General features: G+C 46.7%; 1 protein-coding gene across 1 annotated transcript in view; it reads left to right on the forward strand.

Moving 5' to 3' along the window:
* Positions 1-16,422, forward strand: part of bace2 (beta-secretase 2) — a 62,227-nt gene that overhangs the window by 34,153 nt on the left and 11,652 nt on the right. The window contains exon 6 of the mRNA XM_068041202.1: positions 7,401-7,502. Coding sequence (XP_067897303.1) covers positions 7,401-7,502 — 102 coding nt within the window. The remainder of the gene's footprint in view (positions 1-7,400; positions 7,503-16,422) is intronic.

Consider the following 16,422-nt stretch of genomic DNA (forward strand, 5'->3'; position numbering starts at 1 on the left):
CGAATCTTGCAGTCAACATTAAGCAGTGAGATGGGCCGCCAATTTCTGATTTCCGCCCTCTCCCCCTTCCGCTTGTAGATGAGGGTGATGATGCCTTTCCTCATGGATCCTGACATGCTGCCGGCCAGTAGCATAATCTCATATACTTCCAACAGGTCCAGGCCGACCCAGTCCCACAGGGCTGAGTACAACTCAACCGGTAAGCCATTGCTTCCGGGAGTTTTACTCGTGTCGAAGGACTCAACGGGCTTTGTCAGCTCATCCAGAGTTAGCGGCTTGTCCAGTCTCTCCCTCATGCTGTCATCTAAGACCTCTGTGATAGATGACAGGAAGGACTAGGAGGCTCTGCTGTCTGTGGGTTGAGTGGTGGTTGACGTAGCACAGCTTCCAAAAATAACCTGCTGTGGGTGGGATAGGTGCGTTCCTGGCTGTTGTCCCATTGCTCTGGCACCTGTACAGTTGTTGAATGTAGACAGAATTGAGCTTGACCAAAGCCCCCACAGTTGAATAGCCTGTGGACATTCACTAAATATGAAGGGCGGCCACTTGTGTGTACAGCCTTTGTTGTTCGCACCTTTAGGGAAGAAAACTGAGGGGTTATTAAATTTAATTGTTAAACTGGCTTCCAAACCAGTTCTTATCTGCCCCACCCCAACTCCAGATCTCTGCATTCTGTAGGTAAGGGGTGACTCATAAACTTTACAAAGCAGTGGTGTTGGTTGACTGAATTGTTGCTAAGAAACAATCAGTCACTTGGATTTTAAGTTATGTAGTTCCGGGATATTGAACTATGCAGCAGATCCAAGCTGCAGCAATGTATTTTGTTCGAAAATATCTTGCAGTGTATTAATGCTGCTTAACCTACTTAACTCAAACAGGTTTCCTTTGTGTGAATTCAGCAGGTGAAATGGGTTATACCTAAACTTTCTCAGACTGCTAGGAATTCTTGAAGGGGATGGGTGAGGGACACACTGCTCTGAAGGTCTCAGACTAGATAGATCGCTTTAGTATTTCAATCAGGCAGTGGTCTGCACAGAATACTTACCTGGCAGGGGAGAAACCATGATCGGTGGCTTTTGATCCTGGGTGTGCTTTGAGTAAAATGGCTATAACCAATCTTCGAGCTTCAGGCCAGGGAGTGCGTAACACCGTTCGGGTGGTGGTGAAGGACAAGGAAGGCGATGTACCGGTTGATCGCACCTTCTTCATCATGAAAATCCTCATCGATTGCTGTGGATTCCAATCTACGGACATCTTCTGCCTGCAGGACTTTCCCAGCAGTGGATATTGCGACGTGACGTTCAAGAATGTGGCGGGATGCATCAAGTTCCTGAAGGTTTTCAAGGAGAAAGGGAAACCTGGCGTCACTGTCCATCCTTTCAGTGGAGCCAATATTCACACTTCCGTCATAACGTGACCGGGTGGTGACGATTCACCTCGACAACCCCCATGTTCCTGTGGTGGATGTACTCCCCTTTCTCGCCAGGAACGTCGAGGTGGCTGGCAGCAGCACTGATGTCAAGGACCCTTTTGGGATTTGGACCAGCAAGCGGCAGGTCAAGGTGACCTTGAAGGTCGATGCCACTGGAGCCATCGTCCACCCTCCCTCCAGCTTTGCTATCGGGATGTTGAGGCTTCTTGGTTTACTCTGGGCAGCCCAGAGTTTGTCACACCTGTGGCAAATCTGATCACATGGCAGCTAACAGCACGATTGTCTGCAAGAAGCAAGACCATCAGACCAAGGACTGTAAGCAGAGTAAGTGTTGCAACTTGTGTGGTGCGGCAGGCCACCTCTACAAAACCTGCCCCAAACGCTGCCTCAGTTATGCTCAGGCGGCAAGGTCCAAGAAAAGGCCGGCAGACGGAACGACGAAGGCGTCCGGTGCTGGAAAGGAGACAAGCAACCTTCTCTGCAGCGAGGAAGGCCTACCTGAGAAGAAGAGAGGGGAGGCAGCTGAAACCAGCGACCCAGCACCTACCCTGCGCCCGGAAACCCCTCCTCCACAGGCAAGAATCAATGGAGGAGGAGGCAGCAGATGGACAAACAGATCAGTGGCAAGTGGTACAAAGGAAAACCACAAAGAAAAGACCTCCAAAAGCAGAACAGGCCGCCACCCAAACTAGTGGCAAGAGGAGGTTACTGTCTGAGACCGACTACAGCAGCTCCTCTTCACTGGACGAGGGAGTGCCAGAACGACGGCACCTTCAGAAGAGGAGGCAGAACTCAAAGAAGCTGGAAGATAAAGCCCCCCAGCCCCAGGGCACTGGAAGCTGTGATGGGCCCGGCATGCCCCAAACCCAAAGTGCCGAACCTAGCGACATGCCCAGCGCATCCCAGCTCTGGGAAGCCGGGAGCAGTGATATTTTTGAGGAGGAACAAAGGGGAACAGTAGAGGACAGCCCAATCCTTGCGGCCTACAAAACCCCCCCCCGCGATGTCACCCCAGCAGAACAAACCCTGCATGAAAAACCAGGAGGAGTTTCTGAGCCCAATGATCGTGAAACAGCTTGTGTACACTATGGGTATGCAGGAACATCCCGAAGGACTGGGACTAGCAAGGACAAATGGTATGGGAAGCAACAACTAACTTTTAAAAAAAAAAAAAAATGGGTATAAGGATTGCTTCCATTAATGTGCGTCACATTAAATTCACTACGCGATGTCTTTCAACCTTGGATTACCTCACCAAGGTCAAAGCCGACCTACTGTTTCTGCAGGAGTGTGGAATACCACACCTCAGCACCTACAGGCAATGGCTGCGATGGTGGTCCCACTGGCCATCGATCTGGTCAGGGCGTAATGATTGCCGTTCCTCCAGCCTGGGTATTCTGCTGCGGGGAGGTAACTTCACCATCTCCGAAGTTAAGGAGGTGGTGAGCGGTCACCTCATAGCAGATGTAATGTACAACAATGCTCCGTTCCGGTTGATCAACGTGTACGCCCCAGTTCAATGCAGGGAGCGGCTGACTATCTTCCAGCAGCTCCCATTGCTGCTGGCGATGTCCAGGCCGGTCATTCTAGGCGGTGACTTCAACTGCATCTTTGATGCAGCTGGACGATCCGGCAGAGATGACGGCAAATTGGACGCTACGTCCAGATTCCTAATAGAAACAGTAAAAGATGCCAAACTGCACGACGTCTTCAGCAAACCTGCAGACGGAGCGCAGCGTAGATACACATGGTCAAGAACGGACAGGTCTGCCCGTTCCAGGATTGACTTCCTGTTTGTGTCCCGTGCTGTCACGGTCAGATCCACCGACGTCAAGCCAGTGTTCTTCTCTGACCATTGCCTGTTGCTATCTGACTGTCACTTACAGGATGACCAGCAGATTGGCAGGGAGACATGGAAGCTCAATGCTACACTGCTAACCCCAGAGAACATTGAGGAGCTCAAAAGGGATTACAAAGGTTGGAGGACTGTGAAACCCCTCTTTGAGTCTCCAGTTCACTGGTGCGAGGCGATCAAGGAGAATATCAAGAGGTTCTTTATCTTCAAAGATGCTCGGGCGAGAGAGAGACAGAGGAAAATGTCCCGACTCCAGAAAAGTTAGCAAAATCTGCTCCGGCTGCAGTTGATGGGGGTCGAGGTCAAGGAGGACCTCCATGAGGTGAAGAGCCAGCAGGCCTTGCTCTTTGCCACGGAGGCCTCCAAGATCATCTTCCGGTCCAGAGTCCGCTCCATTGAGCAGGATGAGACGTGCTTGCGTTACTACTTCCAAAAGGTACAGAGAGAGAGCTCTGTGATCAGCAACCTGAAGGAAGAGGATGGCTCGGTAACGTCTTCGCAGTCCGACATACTAAGGTTCAGCAAATACTTTTATGCTGGGCTGTACAACGTGAAGCCCACAGACAGCAGAGCCTCCCAGTCCTTCCTGTCATCTATCATGGAGGTCTTAGATGACCGCATGAGGGAGAGACTGGACAAACCACTAACTCTGGACGAGCTAACAAACGCCGTCCAGTCCTTCGAGATGAGTAAAACTCCTGGAAGTGATGGTTTACCGGTTGTGTTGTATTTGGCTCTGTGGGACTAGGTCGGCCTGGACCTGCTGGAAGTATACGAGAGTATGCTTCTGGCTGGCAGCATGTCAGAATCTATGAAGAAAGGCATCATCACCCTCATCTACAAGCGGAAGGGGGAGAGGGCGGAAATCAGAAATTGGCGGTCCATCTCACTGCTTAATGTTGACTACAAGATTCTGTCCAAAGTCATCACCAGTCAGGTCAAGTCTGCTCTGCAGTTGGTGATTCACCCTGACCAGATGTGCACTGTACCTGGCAGGAAGATCTCTGATAGTCTCACGCTACTCAGGGATACGATCGCCTATGTACGGGACAGGAGGGTGGACACCTGCCTCATCAGCCTGGACCAGGAGAAGGCTTTTGACAGGATATCGCACACATACATGATGGGCGTGCTCTCCAAAATGGGGTCTGGCGAGGGAATCTGCAATTGGATCAAATTGCTCTACACAAACATCAGTAGCGCAGTCTCAATCAATGGGTGAGAATCAAAGTTTCCCGATCCAATCTGGAGTCAGACAGGGCTGTCCTCTCTCCCCGGTCTTGTTTGTTTGCTGTATCGAACCTTTTGCTGAGTCCATTAGGAAGGATGCGGGCATAAGAGGGGAGACAATCCCAGGCAGTGGAGGCACTCGGGTAAAAACCTCCCTGTACATGGACGGCGTCGCTGTCTTCTGCTCTGATCTGCTGTCTTCGCAGACTGATCATCTGCGACCAGTTTGAACTGGCGTCTGGAGCCAAAGTCAACCACGGCAAGAGTGAGGCCATGCTCTTGGGAACTGGGCTGACCGATCCTTTGTCCCCTTCACCGTCCAGTCAGACTACCTGAAGGTGCTGGGAATATGGTTTGGAAGGGCTGGGGTGTGTGTCAAAACCTGGAAGGAGCGAGTAGCCATGGTACACCATAAACTGAGCATGTGGGAGCAGCGTTCTCTCTCCATTGTGGGTAAGATACAGGTCATCAGGTGCGAGGCACTCACGTTGTTGTATATGGCGCAGGTCTGGCCCATACCCCCACTCCAGCGGAGGTGGTAGACACGGGCACGATAGCGTCTTTTAAGATGTATCTAGACAGATACATGAATGGGCAGGAAGCAAAGAGATACAGACCCTTAGAAAATAGGCGACGTGTTTAGATAGAGGATCTGGATCGGCACAGGCTTGGAGGGCCGAAGGGCCTGTTCCTGTGCTGTAATTTTCTTTGTTCTTTGTTCCTGCGCCATGGCAGTCACCCGAACCATTTTCCACTTCATCTGGAGGTCCAAAATTGACCGGGTTCGGTGGGATACTATGTTCAAACCTCTGGATAAGGGTGGGAAAAATGTACCCAATGTCGCCTTCGTGTGCGGCTGCATCAAACTGTGCTTAGAGCCCCAGTATGCAAACACCAAGTGTCACTACCTGCTGAGGTTCTATCTGTCCCCGGGGTTGCAAAGGGTGGGTCTGGTCACATTGCTGTGGAACGCTCCATCCAGTTGGACCATGCCGTACCACCTATCCTTCGTGGGGATGTTTCCACGGGAAAACACCTTTTGACCACCAATCTATCAGGCAGTGGTCTGCAGAGAATGTCCTCAAGGCCCTATGGGTCCTGTCGGATGGTTCCCCGAGCAGACTGCCCAAGTCATTTGGCGGAATGCCTCATCACCAGAACTTTCAAACAAGCACCAAGATGTAGCTTGGCTGGTGGTGAGAAGAGCCCTCCCCATCAGATCCTTCCTGCACGCCCGAAGTCTCACCCCCTCCACACAATGCCCTAGCGGTGGCTGTGGTGGGGAAGAGACGGTTGCCCATCTCCTTCTGGAATGTGTCTTTGCAAAGCAGGTGTGGAAAGAGATGCAGTGGTTTTTGTCGAGGTTCATCCCAAGCAGCTCTGTAACACAGGAGTCTGTGCTCTATGGGCTGTTCCCAGGGACGCACACCGAGACAAACATCAACTGCTGCTGGAGGACCATCAATTCGGTGAAAGACGCCCTTTGGTCTGCCCGAAACTTGCTGGTCTTCCAGCGCAAAGAGTTGTCCACGACCAGGTGTTGCAGTCTGGCACATTCCAAGGTCCAAGACTACGTGCTGAGGGACGCACTGAAGCTTGGGGCAGCCGCTGCAAAGGCTCAATGGGGAAAGACCACTGTGTAAGGTCCTCCCACCAAAGTGAAATGAGGGTCTGGACCCTTGGGAAACCCCTCGGGCTGTCTACACCAAATATGGTTTTGTTGTAAAATGTACATGGCAAATGAAATGGAAGGGTTGTGAGGCAACTCATGATCGTATTGAAGAAAACTGATTTCCTTTTGGAATGTCAACTTGGTGTTGTTTTGGACTGTTTGTAATGTATTTTTTACAGATTTTTATGAATAAAGTATATGTTGGGGAAAAAGGTTTTTCACTCACATTTTTATATTGGATAGAATGAGTGAACTTGCATTTATTTATAAGGTGGTTTTTAGACTCTGGTAAGTGCTTTACCATTTACTTATTTGAGATGGATGAACTTATATTTATACAGCACCTTTCTCAACCTCAGGATATCCCAAAATGACAAATGACACCTGACAAAGTACTTTTGAAGTATAATCATTGTTGTAATGTCTGGAAACCTGGTAGTTAATTTGTGCACAGCATGCTCTCTGAAACAGCAATAAGAAGCAACCAAATAATCTGTTTTTTGAAGTTGGCTGAGGAATAAAAATTGGTCAGGAAACTTGTTCTATTTTGAATAGTGCCACGGGATCATTCGTATCCACTTGAGATGGTCGACAGGGTCTTGGTTTAACATCTCCTCCGAAAGACAGCACCTCCAACAGTCCAGTACTCACTCAGTACTAAAGTGTACTTGAGGGCAGCGCGTGGAGGGGGCGAGACTCCAGCTTACATTATGTGCTCAAATCCCTGGAGTGAGACTTGAACCCACAATCTTCTGACTGAAAATGGCATGTATGCTACCATTGAACCATAGCTGATAGTTAAAGTGCGCCAGGAATTCAGTTCATATTGACATAAGATTGCAAAACATGCTGCTTTCTCTAGGTGCTGTGTCACAGTAGGTTGGTACACTTGGCATGCAGAGCTCGTTAACCCCATTCTTTTAAACCCTTGCTTATTGGGCCTAGTTCAGTTCTTGGATTTGGTTGGGATCATCATTGGCAATAAATGGGAAATAGTTTGGTCTGTTGAAATTCTATGTGTGGATCTGTTTTGCTTTGACCTGTTGTTGATAGTGCCACATCAAATGCTGCATTTCCATCTCTTTTACTGCTCATCCTTAGTCCTGCTTCTATTCCAAAATTGCTATGTGTAGTTTCCATTGCTGCAGGAACTGTCGCTTTACAATGTGCTCACTAACATTTTTTTTTTTTTATTTGTTCTCCCTCCCTAGTACAACTCTGACAAAGCCATTGTGGACAGTGGCACCACTCTCCTGCGCCTACCAACGAACGTGTTTTTTGCAGTCATAGCAGCAATCAAACAAACCTCAAAGGTAAGAGACTTGTCACTGCCACTGGCCTGTTGAGAATATGCCACTTGTATCTGAATAAATGTTGTATATTCTTCACCATTCAATGCACTGACCACATTTCCTTCTCCGTGTTGAAAATTTGGGCTGTGGACTTCATTGTTTAAAAGCTGATTATTGGTCTATCAAGTGGCCCAGCAGAGCTTTTCCTCAGATCTTTCTTCCTTGGTCCATTATGACTTTTCTTCATTCCTTTCCCTCTCCAGTACTGGCACAAACAAGCTCATGAATTCCTAGTGCGTAGATCTTGGGTGTAAATTAGCATCCTGCCCAGCAGCTTGATACCTCTGTCGTTGTTGTTCCGAGATTGACAAGCAACAGCCAGTTCGAGATCTCCTTACCAGAGAGCTACTATGATGGACAATGCTGAGCATTAACTAACTGTCTGGTAAAGACTGTTGCCTGTCATAAGCGTGGATGGTGTAAGTGATGGGGACTGTATTTGATTCAGTTTCCAGCATTTATCATATGCTGCTACTTTTTAACATACTTTACTTTAGCCTTGTAACTATCAATGTGCTCCGAATCCTCTGGAATATCTGGGGCTAATGTTTAGTTCCTACAACCTATAATGGCTTTACCACCCAACTGGTGAATTGTGTCAACACCAATGTGTTGTGGACTGCATTGAACTTATAAATTCACCTTTTATTGGGCAGCCTGTGCACAAAATCTTCCCTTCTTCCTCCACCCCATACCTTTCAGCCAAACATTTATTCAAACAGCAGATTCACATTCACCTGCAGATCGAAAGAAGTTTTCTTTCAGCGTTCAGTTCTCCTTGGCTTTTGGTTCCCAGTCTCCCCTTTCTAATTGTGCACTCCAGTGGCCATGCACATTGAGATCAAGCATTCTACTAGTCACAAGAGAGCGAGAAATTTGTTTTCAACACTCCTGCTGGCCATTAACACACACCATAGCCATTTTGCAGCTATGCCATGGGCAAACAGGAAAGCAGACAGAGTGGGCAAAGAACAGGTGAGTGCATGCTTGTAGACTGAGCTGTTAGTACCACCTGTACAGGAGTTAATGGTATATCAATCCCTGGTCACCTCAACATCCTGTCTGACACATGAGCACTTGCATTGCTGGTTATCTCTCATTAAATTGATCAGCTTGATCTAGAAATACAGCTTTATTTGGCCAGCAAACTTGAAAACCAGGGACAAAAGCAAAATACTGCAGATTCATGTACCAGGGCACCCAGATCCCTCTGCACTGAATTCTGCAAAATATCTCCATTTAATTAGTATACAGCTTTTCTATTCTTATATCCCTTTGTAAACTCTTTACCTTCTTTTGACAGCTTACTTTCCTATCTTAGTGTCATCAACAAATTTAGCTACCATACATTTGGTCCCATCATCCAAGTCATTTGATATAAATTGCAAATAGTTGAGGCCCCAGCACTGATCTTTGTGGCACTCCACTAGTTACAACTTGCCATCCTGAAAAAGACAATTTTTATCCCTACTCCTCTGTCCTTCCCGTTAGCTAACCTGTCCTTTATTCATGCTAATATGTTGCCCCTTACGCCATGTGTTTTTTAAAAAATTCATTAATGGGATGTGGGCATCGCTGGCCAGGCCAGCATTTATTTCCCATCCCTAATTGCCCTTGAGAAGGTGGTGGTGAGCTGCCTTCTTGAACCGCTGCAGTCCATTTGGGGTAGGTACACCCACAGTGCTGTTAGGAAGGGAGTTCCAGGATTTTGACCCAGCAACAATGAAGGAACGGCGATATAGTTCCAAGTCAGGATGGTGTGTGACTTGGAGAGGAACTTGCAGATGGTGGTGGTCCCATGCATTTGCTGCCCTTGTCCTTACAGTTGGTAGAGGTCGCAGGTTTGGAAAGTGCTGTCTAAGGAGCCTTGGTGCATTGCTGCAGTGCATCTGATAGATGGTTCACACTAGCCTCTGACCTGCTCTTGTAGCCACGGTATTTATATAGCAACTCCAATTCAGTTTCTGGTCAATGGTCACCCCTAGGATATTGATAGTGGGGGATTCAGCGATCGTAATGCCATTGAATGTCAAGGGGAGATGGTTAGATTCTCTCTTGTTGGAGATGGTCATTGCCTGGCACTTGTGTGGCGCGAATGATACTTGCCACTTATCAGCCTGAACCTGGATGTTGTCCAGGTCTTGCTGCATTTCTGCGCAGACTGCTTCAGTATCTGAGGAGTCACAAATGGTGCTGAACATTGTGCAATCATCAGCGAACATCCCCACTTCTGACATGATTAAAGGAAGGTCATTGATGAAGCAGCTGAAGATGGTTGGGCCTAGGACACTACCCTGAGGAACTCCTGCAGTGATGTCCTGGAGCTCAGATGATTGACCTCCAACAATCACAACTATCTTCCTTTGCACTAGGTATGACTCTAACCAGCAGAGAGTTTTCCCCCTAATTCGCATTGACCTCAGTTTTGCTAGGGCTCCTTGATGCCATACTCTGTCAAATGCTGCCTTGATGTCAAGGACAGTCATGCTCACCTACCTCGTGAGTTCAGCTCTTTTTTCCATGTTTGAACCAAGGCTGTAATGAGATCAGGAGCTGAGTGGCCCTGGCGGAACCCAAACTGAGCGTCGCTGAGCAGGTTATTGCTAAGCAAGTGCCGCTTGATAGCACTGTCGATGACACCTTCCATCACTTTACTGACGATTGAGAGTAGACTGATGTGGCGGTAATTGGCTGGATTGCACTTGTCCTGCTTTTTGTGTACAGGACGTACCTGGGCAATTTTCCACATTGCCAGGTAGATGCCAGTGTTGTAGCTGTACTGGAACAGCTTGGCTAGGGGTGCGGCAAGTTCTGGAGCACAGGCCTTCAGTACCTTTTTTAAAAAGGTTAAATGCAGTGAAATTGTATTCTTGGCCAAGAGCCTTGTTTGGCAGGAGTGCAGATCAGAGATGGGTGGATCTAATTCATGGCACTGCCCATTGTCCAGTGATAGATTTCAATCACTGGCAAATCAGCACTATGAATCTGGCTTGCTGACCCTCCATGACTCATTCCATTGAGTGTGGCTGTGCTGCAGGAGCATTGCCATGATGAGTTAGCCCTGAAGCTCAAATTTTAGTATAGTTAACACAGGTCCGTTAAAATATTTTGGTATCGTTACAAGCGGCAGGTTTTGAAGAAACAAATTGAAGGCCACATGCTCATACTTTCTGTAGGAAGGTGTTTGACTCTTGTACTAAGAATGCAGCTCATCATTAAGCTGAACTTGAGGGTGCGACAATAGTCAAAATCCACCTCATTAAATCTCTTCTGTCGCTTAAAATGAATGGCAGTTTTCTCGTGACTTTGTTTTACTGCTCCCTTGTTTAAGTTATGTCCCTAACTGAGTGGCCCATCTGAGTTCCACCTGGTGTCACAGTAATTCCATTAATTAGAGTAGTTGGCCAGTGTCGTGCTGTAATTATGTGAGCTGGAGGTGCCAGTACTTGACCTTTTACTTCTGCTGTTGCTAATTAGTGTAGGGAGCTTTTGGGTTGCTAGCTTTTCAGTTTTTTTTGTGTTGGAAATAATCTTCAATTTCTCCTCCTCAGACTGTTCACATTGGTGAGGCATAGGGTAAACAACAGACACGTCTGCTTTCTCCTGACTGCAAGTAAGGGCTCCTGAAGTGCAGCTGAGATGGCATCCTTCCAGCATCTCATTGACTTTGTTGGGTGCCTTTTTCTTCAAACTGCCAAGATCAATAACCTGATCTGATCTAATAGGATGTTCAAAGAGCTGCAAGTGAGTCATCAACTTGGGGCACTCGGTACCACAGAGTATGATGCTTGTAGGGCAGCTTGTCACTGAGTTCAGATGCTGTCATGAGTCATAGGATCTGAATCTCAATGTGTTGGTTTGAGAAATATTTAACCATGGCTCTGTTCATCTTTTCTTTTTAATTTGCTATGCTTTTAGGAAAGCTATGGCTTTCTGAATTTGACTAGAGCAACAATGATAACATAACCACTTCAATTGAACTGACTTGTTGTGCCCCAAGCTCTTTTGGTATGAATTTATATTTGAGTAAAGGAAAATAGGCCGGCATATGTATATTTTGGTCTGGATAGCACTCCTCCACACATCCTGTCCCCCTCTCTATTTGCACACCTGTTTAAACAGACTCTCATCTTGCCTCACCTTTGTTTTTCTGATGTCACATCCCTCTAATCTACAGGAGCAATATGAGCTATTGAAAGTAACGGCTAGTTAATAACTCGTTCAAGCTGTCCTTCTTCCTGCTAATGGTGGATAACTAGAAAAGCTGCTGTTCGAGTGAAGTTCAGCGACCATTGGTGGCCCTGCCTTCAGCTGCCAAGGCCCTTAGCTCTGGAATTCCCTCCCTAAACCTCTCTGACACTCTACTTCTCTCTCCTTTTACGGTGCTCCTTAAAACCTACCTCTTCGACCAAGCTTTTGGTCAGCTGCCCTAATATCTCATGTGGCTTAGTGTCCAATTATGCCTGATAACACTCCCCTGAAGTGACTTGGGATGTTTTACTATAATAGTCTCTTGTATATTCTCTTGTATAGTCTCTTGGGCGGCGCAGTGGTTAGCACTGCAGCCTCACAGCTGCAGCGACCCGGGTTCAATTCTGGGTACTGCCTGTGCGGAGTTTGCAAGCTCTCCCTGTGACCGCGTGGGCTTTCGCCGAGTGCTCTGGTTTCCTCCCACAGCCAAAGGCTTGCAGGTTGTTAGGTAAATTGACCATTATAAATTGCCCCTAGTATAGGTAGGTGGTGTGGGAATGTGGTAGGAATATGGGATTAATGTAGGATTAGTATAAATGGGTGGTTGGCACAGACTCGGTGGGCCAAAGGGCCTGTTTCAGTGCTGTATCTCTTTTATATAAAAAAAAACATTTTTTATATAGTGATAGCAATACTGAGACCTTGGATGTTGCAGTCTAATGAGAACTTTGGTAAAAATGTGGAGGTCTGGGAAGGCATTAATTCTTATTCACATAACGGGAGAAACAAATAGAGAGCTGGAAATGACATTTGGTTAAACTATGGCCATGAGCTCTTATTGGAGATCAAAGAGGACCATTTCAATTGATGGAGTGGGTACTTTAGTCTTTGAGTTGGATTAGCTGTCACTGGTTACTACAAGCTTGTAATAACATTTGACTTTATAATTTCTTCTTGTCTCAATGTCATGTCATTTAGTTTAAATGTTTTTTGAATTGTTCATCATGGGTAGAACTTCCCTTCAGTGCAGCCTTTGGGTAGGCCAAGAGTAGATTCCATACTATTCTCATAGGGTTAACTGAATCTGGACACTGTTGGCACTTAATAACTTATTGAGGGGTCTATTAATAGTTTCAGACTTGAAAATATCTTGATTCTCCTTTCTTGCTTCTTAAAAAAAAAATTGGTGCTGAATCAGGATGTGATACCAACAACCGCCCTTGATGGGTTTTCCTAATTTGTCATTTTTGGCTCTTTTTGGATATCAAAGTGGAGAAGTAAAGATTTATAAACATATTAACTGATCTGAGCTGCTGAATAAAACACCATAGATTTATGGAGGTTCTACTGAACACTTAGGGTGCTGATTTCTGAAGCAGTCTGGTTCAACCAGAGACAGAGGAGGAGGAGCATGGAATTGGAATCAGTTGTAACGATGTGGAGCTTGTGGTTTAGAGATGAAGGCTTCAGTCTTCCGATGCATAACCTGAGGAAATAAGAGCTAGTACAAGACTGGATGCTCTGCGTCACAAAATCGTAGAATTATTTGCCTGCAGTGACGTGACCTCTTGTTCCCTGAATAATTTTTTAACATCCACTTGAATAATTGCTTTACTTTTTAATGTAGTACTTGTGACTCCCTTCCTAATACCGAAGGGAAGAAGAGGGTGGGAAGGTAAAGAAAGGGCAGAGGACGAATGCTGCAGACTATCTCCTGTTATCTGTGAATTTGAAATACTTAACCTTGCGATTCCACTATAAGTGAGCTCAATACAGAGTACACGTTTAGGAAGGAAAATGTACTTTTTCTTAATTCCTCTGATGAGGGCGACACCGGCAAGGCAATGTTTATTGTCCAGTCCGAGTTAACCTGAGAACGTTGAGAGTCAACCACATAGAATGGGATTGAAACAAAAAATGCTTTTTTAAAAATTCTTTCATGGGTTGCAGACATCACTGGCAAGGCCAGCATTTGTTGCCCATCCCTAATTGTCCTTGACAACTGAGCGGTTTGTTAAGCCATTTCAAAAGGCAGTTACGAGTCAACCACATTGTTGTGGGTTTGGAGTCACATGTAGGCCAGACCAGTAAGGATGATAGAATTCCTTCCCTAAAGGATATTAGTGAAGCAGATGGGTTTTTAGGACAAATCAATAGTTTCATGGCACCATTACTGAGACTAGCTTTAAATTCCAGATTTTTATTAATTAATTGAATTATTAATTAAATTTAAATTCTACCAGCTGTCGTGGGATTTGAACAGGTATTGCCTGGGCATTAGCTTGGGTCTCTGGATTACTAGTTGTAACAGACTAGGATTTTACCCTTGGCAGATGGGAGCCCATCCACCAACTGAAAAGTCGGTGGCGGACCCGCTTCCGCCTGACCTGGGGATCCGACCCACGTTTTGCGGGTCCCCGGCCTTTAATTGTTCTGAGGCGGAACTTCCACCCGCTTGAGGCAGGAAGTCCTGCCTAATAGAGCTGCCAGCCTATTAGCGGGTCGGCAGCTCTCCATCTCGGGAGCGGTGCAGCCCAGCTTTGCGAGGGAGATGTTGGGGAGCCCCGAATGCAAGTAAGTTTTTGTTGCCTCATCGGGAGTGATAGGTCAGGCCCCAGCAAGGCCAGGGCGGTTGATTTGGGTTGGGCGTGTTGGGGGTGGTTGGGGCAGCAGGGGTGCCCGATCATGAGGGTCCCCCCTCCCCAGGCCGGCAGAGAGCCTCATTGGCCTGGGCGGGCGGGCAGTTTTTAGCTGCCACCGTCCTGCATAAAGTGGAGCTGGAAGTGGGTTGGGAAGGGCTCCCCGAGCCTCCCGCTCCATTTTATGCACCCCCCCCCCCCCCCCCCCACCACCTTCCTGCTCTTTGGTGGGGGCTTAAAATTCAAGCCATTACCACTATGCCACTGTCTCCCATGGCTGGGAATCATTCAACAGGTCAGGCAGCATCTGTGGAGCAAGAAACCGAGTTAATGATTCAGACCAATGTCCTTTGACCAGAACTGAAAGAAGATGAGAGAGGTAACAGTTTAGAAGCAAGTACAGAACTAGGGGAAAGGGGAGTGTGGGGTGGGCAGGGTTGGGGGGTAAATAGAGTGCAGTGGGGTGGCAGCGCAAAAGGGCTAGGTCTGTGAAGGATGCAACTGGATCCAGAGCAGGTAGTAATGACTGCTTCCATGACTAGATTTCTAGCATCTGTAGTTTGTCATTTATAGCACAGAAGGAGGTCAATTCAAATAACCAGGGGGCATAGATTTAAGGTAAGGAGCAGGAGGTTTAGAGGGGAGTTGAGGAAAATAATGTTCACCCACAGGGTGGTTGAAATCTGGAACACACTGCCTTAAGGGGTGGTAGAGGCATGAACCCTCAACATTTAAGAAATATTTAGATGAACACTTGAAACACCATAGCGTACAAGGCCACGGGCCAAGTGTGGGAAAATGGGGTTAGATTGGAGGGGTGCTTGATGGTCGGCCCAGGCGCATTGGGCCGAAGGGCCTGTTTCTGTGCTGTATGACTCTATGACCAGGACTAATTCGGCCCATTGAGTCTATGCCAGCTCTCCACAGAGCTATCCCGTCAGTCCCACTCCCCCGCTCAATCCCTGTAGCTCTGCAAGTCTATTTCCCTCTAAGCACTCTCTCAGTATGTCCTGCCACCTTCAAAGATCTTTCCAGTTTTAATATATTTGAAGTCACTTGACCATTCCCTGCAGCCCATGTGTTAGATGCCACTTGACACTTGTAACCATATTTGTTTTTGGTTCTAGACAATGCCTCAGGTGTATAACTACTTGTAATTGAAAATCTTGCAATTCAGTTTTCTCCAGTACTCTGTCACCCAAATTATTAGGCCACAGCAGACAAAGCTTTATCTTTATCCGAATTGATGCCTTTTAATATTCCCCACTTCGAGCATTACATATTTTTTAAGAAAAAAAGGACTCTCTTTTTGGAGGGGCCAAGTATATTGTTTAGCTTTCAAAAATATAAACTGTTCTCATTTAATCCTGCCTAATAACAGCATATAACTCAATCAGCAGCTTTTGTATTAAACCACCCCCAAAATACTAAATTTCTGGAAGCTACCTGCTAAAGCAATATTTGGCTCATTAGCATAATGGCTCCTTTTGTTGAGTCCTGGGTCAACTGTAGTGTGCATAATTAGCATATTATGCAAATGTAACCTTTCAACCTTACAGGAGTAGTTGTCTAATTAGCATAATGTGCAATATCTATCTACTTGTACCTGCAATACTGTCTCCGAGAATTTAAACATATTGAGAAATATTCTTCAGAAGAACTGAAAAAACTGCAGCAGTGAATAGTATATGAGAGGGTTTGTTGGTTGGCTTAATAAAGGAGGTGAAGGGAGGATATATGATTATCAGGTATCATGTAAAATGCGCTTCCAATTCGCAGTCTTTGTCACCTCTCCCCTGCGAATTCTCCATTTCTCCAACCCTAGCCTTTTGTGCCTTGCCCTTTTCCTTTGTCTCACCACTGGTGGCCACAACTTCAGCCATCAAGACCGCATTCCCACCTCACCCCTCCTGCCAACACGTGAATCTAATTTTTGTCTGATTACACCTGTGAAGCAGCTTGGAATTTTTTTTATATTATTGGTGCTATATAAATATTGTTGGGCAGTAAGATTGCTCACTCCAGATTAGAGGTCATACAAGGCCCGCTTA

This window comes from Heterodontus francisci, chromosome 10 (assembly GCF_036365525.1).
Source record: "Heterodontus francisci isolate sHetFra1 chromosome 10, sHetFra1.hap1, whole genome shotgun sequence".
Lineage (NCBI taxonomy): Eukaryota > Metazoa > Chordata > Chondrichthyes > Heterodontiformes > Heterodontidae > Heterodontus > Heterodontus francisci.